Source organism: Mchenga conophoros, linkage group LG23 (genome assembly GCF_057382185.1).
Source record: "Mchenga conophoros isolate Kocher_MC1m ecotype Shallow Benthic linkage group LG23, M_conophoros_male_GT1.1, whole genome shotgun sequence".
Classification (NCBI taxonomy): domain Eukaryota; kingdom Metazoa; phylum Chordata; class Actinopteri; order Cichliformes; family Cichlidae; genus Mchenga; species Mchenga conophoros.
The window spans coordinates 32,860,555-32,872,459 of NC_140547.1; the positions used below are offsets into that span (position 1 = coordinate 32,860,555).

An 11,905-nucleotide genomic window follows, 5' to 3' on the forward strand; every position below is an offset into this window, starting at 1 on the left:
ACACACCATTGATTATGTGCCTCTAGGTATATATGGTTAAACATTTCCTAATGCAAATAACTACATGCAGTATTCTACCATGTGCAAACTTATATCACTAAAGGATTCTAACTGTCTAGTGTTTAATGGACCTGTCAAAAGTATGTTGAGATTATAGAAGGCCCCTTTCAGAGCTAGGGGGAACTTCCTTATATGGTTGTAACTTGTAACTTGAAACTTGTTGACACACGAACCCTTCTGCCTATAAAAACCCTGCACAGAAGAATAAACTTTGAGTTGATTTTGGGAAAGCAGTCTCTGTATCATTTTGTTCTCCCAGGCTACTCCCGGCGCTGTAACTAACCCGCTGAACGGCATACCTGAGCTTACTTTGAATAATTAATCTTATACAAAACTCTGCTTATCGCTGCCCACGTCTCGAAGGAAACTCGATCCACGGATGACCCGGAAGGAGAGATTTCTTTCAGGAAATGCACTGATTTCCATGACAAAATTCACAACAACACAGACACAGGTCGGTTCTTTGAAACGGGTGTTTATTACTTGGGCCTTCTCTCCTTGGCTTCACCATCACCAGTACGGGAGGACAGGGAGCGATCTCACATTTAAAGTGATTACAGGAAGGAGAGATGGTGTGTGAGGTGTCCTCGGGAGACATCACCCCCGTTTCTTCCCTCACTGGGGATGTAGGGTCTGTCTGCCGGTAGCGCAGCTGCAGGGCGCAGCGCTAACAGCTGATCCCTAATGTAAACAAAGGAGCCATGCGCCGAGTGTCCAAACACGGGTGAAAAAAGTGGAGACAAAAGAAGAGAAAAGTCAACATAACTAGCACGAAGCGGTAATGCAAGATGGCAGGATCTGATTGCTAAAACATAAGTTAAAGGTTAAGAGAAGTAAAGAGGAAAATAAGAAAGAAGCTCAGAAATGAGCAGAGCTAGCTCTGCTCATTACCTGTTAGCTGCCATAACAGGTAACACAGTTAAGGTTTCAGAAAAAGTATTCTGTCGTTTGTTTGCTCGATCATGCCTTAAACACATCAAAATGCATAGTGGGATTATAATACAAGTGAATACTGTGACAAGCACTGGTACTGAATAGGCAATCACTTAGCAGCAAGGTGAATCGGTGATGCATTAGTGTGGTCTGCACTTCCTCTTCTTTGATTGGGTGAAATGAGTTGAAAGTAATTGGATGAGGGAACCATGGGGAGTGCCCTGCATAATTTCAATAAAACGCCGTTTTAAACGCCGTTACAGCTGGCAGAGAACGCCGTAAAAAACGCCGTTCAAAGATGCATAAAAACGGCGTTTTGTGCCGAGTAACGTAAAAAACGGCGTTTCCGTCTGTCTTTGAACGCCGCTTTTTACGTCACTCGGATGGTGCGTTCAGGGCACCATCCGAGTGGCGGAAAAAGCGGCGTTTGTCGGAACAGAACGCCGCTTTTTTCGGCGTTTTGAATAATTAAACGGCGTTTTTTACGCCATTTCTTAACCAAACGGGTTAGGAAAGTGGCGATTTATGGCTCTAACGGCTTGCCAAACTTTTCAGCACAAATCCAAACTTTTTCAGCTCTTTTTCAGCAAAAACCTCTTTTCAGCAGAATTCTGCTGATTGAACTCTTTTCAGCAGAATTTTCACCCCCCTTTTTTTGCCCAAATTCTGCTAGCACAATTGTCAATCTCTCCACCTTTTCTTTGTGAGAAAGTGTTTGGCTCAGTGAGCTAAATAGCTGCCCTTTGACCAGGAGGGCCAGGTTCGAATCCTGCTCAGGGCATCTTTTTTTTTTTTGTTTTTTTTTTTTGTTTTGTTTTTTTTTTTTTTTGTTTCAACTTTTTCAGCTTTTTTCAGCAGATATCTTCAGCCGTTAAGGCATCCACACTGCATTTTCGCAGGAAATGCAAATTTTTCTAGTTCTAGGCTGCATTGCTGTAAAAGCCTAAAAGCCTTCAGTTGATCCAGAATGCTGCAATCAGTATAAAAGAGAGACTCCATTCTTCACATATTAGCTTCTCTGCATTAAATTTGAAGTTCTTCTTCTTACATATAAAAATCATGAATAAGACCTGTTAGTATCTAAATATCCTAACAAAGATTAATATAAACTATAACATAATATAATTACTGCATAGTCATCTGTTTTGACAACAATGTTACCCACAGAGATGTCCCGTGATGCTAAGAGCACAGCTTTAGCACATTTGTGCCATTCACTGCCTTCCCATCATAGGCCATAAGGGCTACTCTGGGTAACATCACCCTCAGAGGTATTTGTGCAATAAGAGCTGCTGGGTTCCTCTGCAGGTGGAGAACTGTGATAGACAGTGCGGTGTTATTGTTACACTGTGACAGCAGCAGATGTAGAGATGTGACCCAAAGCTGACAATCCCTCATTATAAGCGGTTGTAAATGCACCACAGGAATTAAAGAGTGCAAGGATGCAGAGAGTTGGAACTGCACAGTTTTTCTCAGCTGAAAGAGGGAGAGACAATGTGTGAAGGATGCTGATGATCCTCTGCTCTGAAAGTGACACAATTAGGAATAGGATCTATATAGAGCCCCAGACAGTCCATACATGGTGCAGGTTCCTGGCAGCTCTTTTCAAGGCTGATTTTGAGGTCAAAATCCTTGAGGTCATTCACCACCACACTGGGATCTCTGATTGTCCGCTCCTGGCTCCAGGACATAATTACATAATTGCCTATGTAAGAGAATATCCTCATGCAATAGAGACAGCAGCTCCTCCACCCTCAGTCATCCTGAATGGGACAGTTTGATGCTAGTACGCTACGCTCTGATGAGCCAACCTGACATATTTCACAATATTTCTGTTGTATGGTAAGATAATAAAATAGTTTGGCAAGTATTCTGCTTCATCATACAAGAATTAAAACTCACACACTACTGATTCTGCCGATTGTGAGAGTTACTGACCTCTTCCAGAGCACTCCACAGTTCTTCATCTGTGTGTTGGTTAAATGGATCCAGGTTCTTTCTCATGGAACCCGTAAACAGTACCGGGTCCTAAAGGGGTGGGGGAGAGTTGGAGAACCCAGAGGACACCAAAATGATTAGATTTTGTGGACTATTTGTAAACAGAACAGCACAGTGACTTATTTCGACATATCTGAGTGAATGTCCTGCTGTGGCAGGTAAACGTTTAAAAAACCTAAATGGCACACATGGCAAACTGTAACCAGCTGCCCTCCTTTGGTTTTGAATGCATCCTACAGTTTGCAAAAGTTCTGACTGATCACAGCAAAGAGCTTTGTGGGAATTGAAATGCTGAGAGCGTTGAGGAGAAAATGTTTGCTGGACAGCTGATTTTAACTCATTACTGGTAAGCTGGTGAAAACAAACAAACAAACAACAAAAAAACCAAAAGATGCAGTGTTAAAACTACACTCGTATAATTGTTTGAGCAAATAATTCAATTTTATTTATAAGCACCAAATCAAAGCAGTTGCAACAAAGTGCTTGTGCACTTTGTTGGAACACTTGTGCTTTTCTCACAGAGCAAACAGAAGTGACTCTAGAGTGTCAGAGCAGACTGGGGCTGCTGATCCTTTCTTAGCTTTAAGGATGTGCCCAACTAGTAATAATTAATGTCACTTATTAGCCAAATATTTCTCATGTCAAAGTAACAAAGTCATAGTAGACGAGCTACGAAACAAGGCAACAAGAGTAGCCAGATGCTAGTGTTGTGTTCTGCTAAGAGGTCAGCTATGATGTTGTACCTGAGGAATGATGGACATCTTCTGCCGCAGGTCATGGAGGCCGATCTCAGAGGTCACAATACCGTCGATGTAGATCTTCCCCTGGGGCTCTGCCAGGCGGAACAGAGCCGAGACCAGAGAGCTTTTCCCGGCTCCTGTTCTACCCACAATACCAACCTGACCCACAGGACACAGAACATAAGCTTTGGTTTGACAGCGTATCACACAAATGGCTTCAGGTTCTTAGAAACAAAACAAATAAACCTTGATGTCTGACCTTCTCTTGGGGTCTAAACATGGCTTTCAGGTTGTGCAGCACCTGAGGTCCGTCAGCACTGTAGGAGAAGTTGACCTGGTCAAAAGTCACCAGGCCTTTACTTGGCCAATCAGGAGGAGGACGTTTCTGGGTTTCCCAGGGTGCTTCACTCTCCAGTTTAGTGTACTCTACTACTCTTTCCACTGATGTCATCTGAGGACAGAAACGCAGGAATGCACATTAAATCAGGATCAGTCTGTGTGGTGTAGTCAAGAACACAACATGTAATAAAACTATTTGCATACAAGTTCAATTTAAGAAATAAACAATCAGGTAAATCTGAAAGAATGGATTAATATCTAGAATTACACCAAAAATTTAAGAAGATACTGCTCACCACATCCTCCACATCCAATCAGCAAGTCTGCAACTCACAACTCAGTGTTCAGGATGCTTCAGTCTGCCACTGTTTCTGCAGGATTATTTTCCTAAGCTACTTTTTCTCCATGAGCTGCTTTTCTCAATGAAGGAGAACTGCCACGTGAATCAGACGGATGTTATAGAATCATTTAGTGTGTCTACTTGGTATCAAGGAGAATGCAGGTATTATTTATTATGGACAGATGCCAGAGAAACACCAGTACAACTAGTGGTCTATTCATGCTATTCATGTGAAAGAGCAGAATCCCAAAGCTTAACCCTTTGGACTCTTGCAAAATAATAATGTCCATTCGTCCTCTTCTGCTTATCAAATTCAGGGTCACGGGGGGACTGGAGCCTATCCCAGCTACCACAGGTCGGGAGGCAGGGTACACCCCGGACAGGTCGCCAGGTCGACAGATAACCATTCGCACTCACATTCACACCTACGGGCATTTTAAATTCACAACTAACTTCATGTCTGTGGACTTTCGGAGGAAACTGGAGTACCCGGAGAGAAACCACACAAACATGGGGAGAACATACAAACTCCTCACAGAAAGACCCCGGCCTGATGGTGGAGTTAAACTCAGGACCTTCTTCTTGCTGGGAGACAACAGTTCTAACCACTGCATCACCCAAATAAATAATTTACTTCAGACTCCTAAAAATTTTTGATCATTTAAGTCTGCTGACAACACAAGTTTAAGATGCGTAGCACACCAGGCAGAAATCATACAACATCAGGAAAGTGGTCTCAGATTCACCTCCATGTCAACAAGCCCAACAACCATAAATATAAAACAAAATGGCAAAGAAGACTTTTGATGTTCAAATGACAGAATAAATACAATCTTTGGACTATTTCTGGAAATTAGTGAGATTTATATGGGAATAGCAAAAGCTCAGTATGGACAGAAATGATACAAGCTCTGGTAATAAAAGAGACAGTGAGTATCTTACCATGTTCTCCACCTCTGCACTCTGTCTGACACCCCACTGGAACATGCCCATTAGTGTGACAGAGTAGCTCAGAGCCAAACCAACAGCACCCGCATCAAGCTCTGACAGGAGCAGGAAAACAACCATTTTACTAACACTTTTAAAAGTTAAACGGCAGCAATCACTCAGCATCTGCTGGACTGCATATACACTGTATTGCCAAAAGTATTCACTTAACTGCCTTCGCAAGCATATGAACTTGAGTGACATCCCATCCATTTAATTTAGAGGGTTTAAAATTATGCAGCTTCAACTCTTCCACAAGGTTTAGCAGTGCGTTTTTGGGATTTTTGATCATTCTTCCAGAAGTGCATTTGTGAGGTCAGACACTTATGTTGGATGAGAAGGCCTAGCTCGTCATCTCCACTCGAATTCATCCCAAACTCACTCACACATGTCTTCATGGACTTCATGGACGTTGCTTTGTGTACTGTACACAGTCATGCTAGAACAGGGGGCCATCGCCTTGATGGCCCCTTCCTGAATGAAATTGTCCAAAATGTCTTGGTATGCTGCACTAAGAGTTTCTTTCCCTGGAAACAGTCAGATAAGTACCGTTCTCAGACTGGACCATCGGCTTACCAGATGGAGAAGCTTGATCGTTCATCAATTTGGATGGGTAAGCCTATACTTTTGGCAATATAGTGGATAACCGGCACACTGCTGCCCCCTGCTGGTAAGCGATCGCAAACAGCAAGACTAAATCAACAGTAAAATTAGTTCTCTCACTGTCTCTGAGCAGCAGACAGCCAAAAGTAGTGATGGTAACAAAGATGGAGCAGATGCCATCAAGGCGGACAGCAAACCAGCGAGAGGTGGTCAGGAACAGGAACCAGGCCTCTGCACAGGGAAACAATCCATCACAGACAGTTCAAAAACATACAATTTTTAAGTTCTCTGATCATAATATGAGCTTCTATGTGCCAAGCATGAAGAGCACCTGAGTGCAGGTCCTGATGGGCATCAAAGACTTTCTGGAAGCGCTTCTCTTCCCCAAATGCTCGGATTGTCCAAAGGCCCTGAAGAGATGAGGACAAGTGGGAGAAGACTGGACTCCGAGCTGAGGACACAGATGAGTCAGAAGTTACCAATAGGTTAAAGAGCTTCAAGTTTTAAAGATATTACATATGCAGGTTTTAAAATGAAAAAGAAACAACAGTAGCATCACGTGTATCTCCTTCTTCACACACTGTTGTACTGTAGGACACTCACTGGTGGACTCCAGCCGTTTAACATTTCTGGAGGTCCGCAGAAAGTAGCGACGCAAATAAAGAAAGATGAGAAGGAGGGGGACAACGGGGATAAGGATCCAGGGAATCACTGACGCTGCAACAGCAATGACCCCAAGTATCTGGAGGAAGATCTGCTCACAACAGAAAAACACATCAACATTAAAGTGGTTTGTTCTTGTGCCTTTTTCTTTTTGAGTGTCTTTAGAAAAGAAAAATGAATGTTTTACAGAATGAGAAAGTATTTTCATTAACTTGTGCATTGTACTTCAGCCTTTCACTTTAGTAACAGCACTGTCAGTTTTACTCATTTTATTCTTCAAAGAGATCTTTGACCCTCTGTTACAAATAAGAGCGTTATCTCAGATGGGCATCAGTAGGTAAATGTTACCAACCTCAGCAAAGGGCAGTGCCACAGCGCTTACACTTTTGCTTTACTCACCAGTGGCAGCACTGAGTACTGAGTGACTGAGGCAAGCTCAAGGAACATGTGACAACAAAGAAATTCGTAATATTTTGTCCAGCAGCGTGTAATCAGTGTAATGATTAGCTTCAAAGTTAAGAGCTAAGGGCTAATGAGTTATAAAGCCTGGACCTGAGTGAAGTATTTCAGGTACTGCATTGATTTCATAGTGATGGGACAGCTGCTGTGAGTCTGCAGCAAAGTTTAAATTGCCTAGTTATGGCATTTTCTTCATAGAATTTAGCTTTCACTTTGGAAAACTACCCAGCAACAGATGAGCACATGGTAAGATCGCTTTTCTTCTTAGGTTGTTGAACTGTTGATTTGATTCTATTAAGACTTGTTACCTTTTTTATTTATTGGACTTTAAATGACTTTTATTGGCTTGAAAGTTTTATTATCATTACAGTAGTGAGTGCTGCTGTTACTTCAGGGAAATACTTCCCTACCTTTGCTCTGGACCTGCTGTGTTTATCGAAAAGAGCGTGGAGGCTACAGCTCCACCATAAACTGTCACTTGTTATGATCTTCATTGCAGCTTTGTCAGTGGTTTAGAAAAGAAAAATGCTGCTGTGTCTTTGCTGAGAAATCTACCCTCACCTGAACGAAATCTGCAAACGTCACTGGCATGTTGGAGTCCAGCAGCCCAATGTCCTTTGAAAATCTGTTCAATACTCTTCCTGAGGTCAGACAAGAGATAATTATCACCACACTTTGAAACCAGCTAGAGTAAGATTAATGTTTAGTTTAACTTTCCTTGCCTGTATATAGGGGGTCATATGATTGTTGGGTTTTTCTCTGTATCTATGAAGCGCCTTGAGGCGACTTTTGTTGTGATTTGGCGCTATATAAATAAAATTGAATTGAATTGTATACTGTGCCCCCACAAAGATGGCAAATGGAGTAAAAGTAACCACAAAATTCATCCATCCATCTTTACCCCCTTTATCTGGGTTATTTGGGTCACACCAAGGTATGACTGAGTTCCTGACCCTATGTGTAAGGAAGAGGAACCTCACCAAACCTCATCTAACCCTGGGGCCTGGCCAGCTTTTTTGTTTGTTTGTTTTTTTACTTCAGTGGCCTCAGCCACAGTGATGGATGGGTTAGCTCCAGACTCTGCTTCCACTACAAAAAGTGTATCAGCAGGATTGAGGACATCATTTAAGCAGATCAAGCATCCTACCCAGGGACTTGAAGAGGGTTGGGTATTGTGCTGACGTGTCAAATGTGATTTTACACATAAGCATAAAATGACAGTCAGGACCTGTTTCTTGACTCAAATGCACAGGGAAACAACCAGACTCATCCATCCCAAAGCACAGTTGCCAAATTGGGGATACCTGTATACCCAACCTGCCTGTCACCTCTCACTGAGGGCAACCCAGGACTGGTACAATGTCCAGCCCTCTCTAGACACCAGAGCAAAAGCTATGAGTTCATGTGACCGTGACTACACCTAGTTCATATTTCTCAACCTTAAGCATTAGCTCAGGCTCCTTCCCCAACAGAAAGGTGCCATTCCAAGTTCCTAAAGCCAGATTTCTCAGCCTGCCCCTGACCATCTCCCCTCCGGTGAGTGGTTGGCCCACACGAGCACTACAGAATTCCATTTAGAAGTTTTTGAACTACAAAATTCTACAATTTACCGACTCTGGCTTTAGAACGTACAACACTAAAAATTTGCAAAGTTTTGCTTACCAATCGGATTGATGTCAAAGAAGCGCACGGGTGTTTGGAGTATAGCGCTAAACATGCGGTTGTGCAGAGACTGTGAACACCTCACTAGCACATTGAACAGCACCAAATTCCTGCCAAAGCCAAAGATTATGGTGACTGCAGTCAAACCTGGAAAAATAACACACCATAAAACACCAGTGGAGTAAAATCAGAAGAAATGCAGCGCAGTGTAAATAAGAGAACGCCTTTACCTCCATAAATTCCCAGGTAAAAATCCGTGTCCAGCTCTTTGGTGACATTTAGTCCATTTGTTGTGATGTTAGTCATGTTACTGCTGGCCATTAGTTTTTCTTGCTCATCAGCCCTAAACAGTCAGACATGAGTATAAACAGACATGTAAAAGCTGCAGTCTATGAGGAAAACGGCAGATTGAAGATACTTACCAGTAAGCTAGCCACCAGTCTTGCATGATGTATGCTACCTAGAAGATATAAAAGCCAAAAAAATAATTTTTACTGCTTTATATTACACATGTGAAATGCATTCAACACTTATTCTCACTGAGCTAACATGTGGAAGGCGAATTACAAGTGCAGGTGAGTCTTTGTGTACCTGAGCCATGATGTTAAGCAGCACGACAGCCAGCAGAACCACAATGTTGGCCCCAGCTGCCAGATACTTGGCATAGATGCGTATTCCAATGGTTCCCTGAGCTCGAGTCTCCTCTGCAAATGTCTGAACTTTCTCCGCCTGCGAGGAAGTCATCAGCATGCAGACAAGTATCATGATCACTGGCCGTCAAGTTCCCTGTGTTTAACTTGTCAAAATGAAAACGGACTAAAGCAAACTAAGCTCAAGTTGTGTCAGTTCAGCACGCTCTGTATGTTAAAGACCATTGGGGAAGGGGAAAAGAAAGAAAAGCAAACATGATATTAAACTAGGGATGGGCAGAAACGACCCATTTCCTATAAACAACCCTGATTTTTTAAAAACTAGGCTGTTTTTACTGATAATTATCCACTAACCGGTAACTGGTCTTCATCTTTGATGGACTGGACAGAGGAAGTCTGGGACAGCACTGAATTTTGAGACAGAGTTCGAGTTCTGGTGGGGGTGTCATGATGAGGCTGCTGTTGCTCCTCTTCCTCTTTCTTGAGAAGGGAGGTGAAGTCCAATCCAGACTGCTGAAGCTCCGTGTAAGTTCCCTTTGCCACCATGTGACCCTGACAAACACACACACATATCACCAAGTGTTAGGAAATTGTACAGCTGTGTTTTACAGACCTATGGCAGCACCACCTCCTCATGTGAAACACACACTTTGTAGTGTTTGGAAATGTACTGCGGTTTACATCTTCAAAGTCCTGCGAGTCACCCAGATAGTCTGTTGACAGTCAGCTTGCTTTGGCAGCACTCAGTCTTGTTTGTGCTTTTCTACAAATGGTAGTAGTGTGGCTGAATTTCAGAAAACATCTCCTGAAGAGACAAAGATAAATCCCTGCAGCCCCTTCAGTCTATGATCTAATACAGGGGTGTCAAACGTACGGCCCGCGGGCCGGATCAGGCCCGCAAACGGGTTTAATCCAGCCCGCGAGATGATTTTGTAAAGTATAAAAATGAGCAGCAATTTTTCAATAAAGAAACTGTTGTTCCAATTGTGTCCATTGGATGGCGCAATAGCAATTGTGAGCTACTTTGTTTTGCCCGCGAAATTTAAACCTGATCTGTTTTGGCACCCTCATTGCCCCAATATGTCTCTGTCAAAAAAGAGAAAAGTGGATGCAGAGTGTTCCAAGATAAATGGTCATCCTCCTCACGGAAGTGAATGGGAAAGCTGTATGTTTGGTGTGTTCCCAGCATGTTGCAGTGCTGAAAAGAATATAACCTCCGTCGCCACTATGTGAGTCTTCATGCCGACAAATATGACAACTTTCAAGGACAGCGGAGAAGAGAGAAGGTGAATGAACTGTTGGCGGGTCTGAAGAAACAGCAGTCTGTGTTTACTCACAGCCGAGACATCAGTGATGCTGCAGTGAAAGCTAGCTACCTCATTGCTAATGAAATTCCACTAGCTTCAAAACCATTTAGTGACGGTGAATTTGTAAAAACATGTATGATGAACAAAGCGCCAGGCCTTTGCAAATATCAGCCTGACAACAAACACAGTTGCTGACAGGATTTCTGATCTTTCAGCGGATTTGGACAGCCAGTTGAAGCAAAAAGTAAAGTCATTTATTGTGTTTTCAGTTGCAATTGATGAAGGCACGGACATTACAGATGTTGCACAACTGGCAATTTTCATCCGCGGAGTTGATGACACATTGACCGTCACCGAGGAGTTCGTGGAGTTGGTACCGATGACAGATACAACGACCACAGCTAGGGTTGCCAACTCGCTGAAAAATAAATAAGGGACACCTCGTGGCCAGGGCCGGGCAACCCAGTTGTCTTCACCCTTCCCAGTGTGGTAGCTATTTTTTTTGTGTGTGAAATTATTTTTTAACCATTTGACTTGAATTTGATTTAAGCAGATGCATATTCTTTGTGATATGACCATATGGGAAACAAATGATCATTTAGCCATTTATTTTTAGCTCAAAATGACAACATTAACACAGTAAAACAGGTCTCTTTCTTAAACAGAAGCCTGTCATGCTTAACTTTTGAGAATATAAGTAAATCTTTCTTTAAAAGAACTCTGTCCTGCTTAACTTAAAATTATATAAATTAATAGAAAGCAATAGAACAAAAAATATTCCTGTAACTGTGCACATATAGTGCATATAGTACAATTGGCTTCAGTTGAGGTATTATTTCAGCTTTTCTAATGCTAATCAGCTGCTCCTGTTTGTAAACCCACTTGTTCCCATGATTACGCATCTTAACTCATCATCATTATTCATCTATGTATTACTTTTATGTATTAGTCATCTATTTGTTGTAATCATCTATCCTTGCAGTTGTTTATTACACAAAATAAATTATATTATCACACTTCTGGCCACATAGCGCTGATATTCACTGCACATGCCCATAATAACCTTAACCAGAGGGTTTAAAAAAAACAAACCAATGTTTACATACCATATCTGCTTCTGCCGTGGCCTGGTGGACAAAAAAAAATGGTTAAGGGTTCCCTGAG

General features: G+C 42.3%; 1 protein-coding gene across 1 annotated transcript; it reads right to left on the minus strand.

The window, feature by feature from the left end:
* Positions 1-519: 519 nt before the first annotated feature.
* LOC146547659 (ATP-binding cassette sub-family C member 4-like) lies at positions 520-10,787 on the minus strand. Its single transcript, XM_085266345.1, has 14 exons — positions 9,789-10,787; positions 9,376-9,513; positions 9,207-9,244; positions 9,015-9,127; positions 8,785-8,931; positions 7,684-7,763; positions 6,604-6,754; positions 6,332-6,451; positions 6,121-6,231; positions 5,353-5,453; positions 3,991-4,182; positions 3,735-3,890; positions 2,932-3,021; positions 520-741 (listed from the first exon to the last, which is right to left on the minus strand). The coding sequence occupies exons 1-14, from the start codon at positions 9,978-9,980 to the stop codon at positions 676-678; spliced, it is 1,695 nt and encodes a 564-aa protein (XP_085122471.1). The 5' UTR covers positions 9,981-10,787; the 3' UTR covers positions 520-675.
* Positions 10,788-11,905: the final 1,118 nt, after the last annotated feature.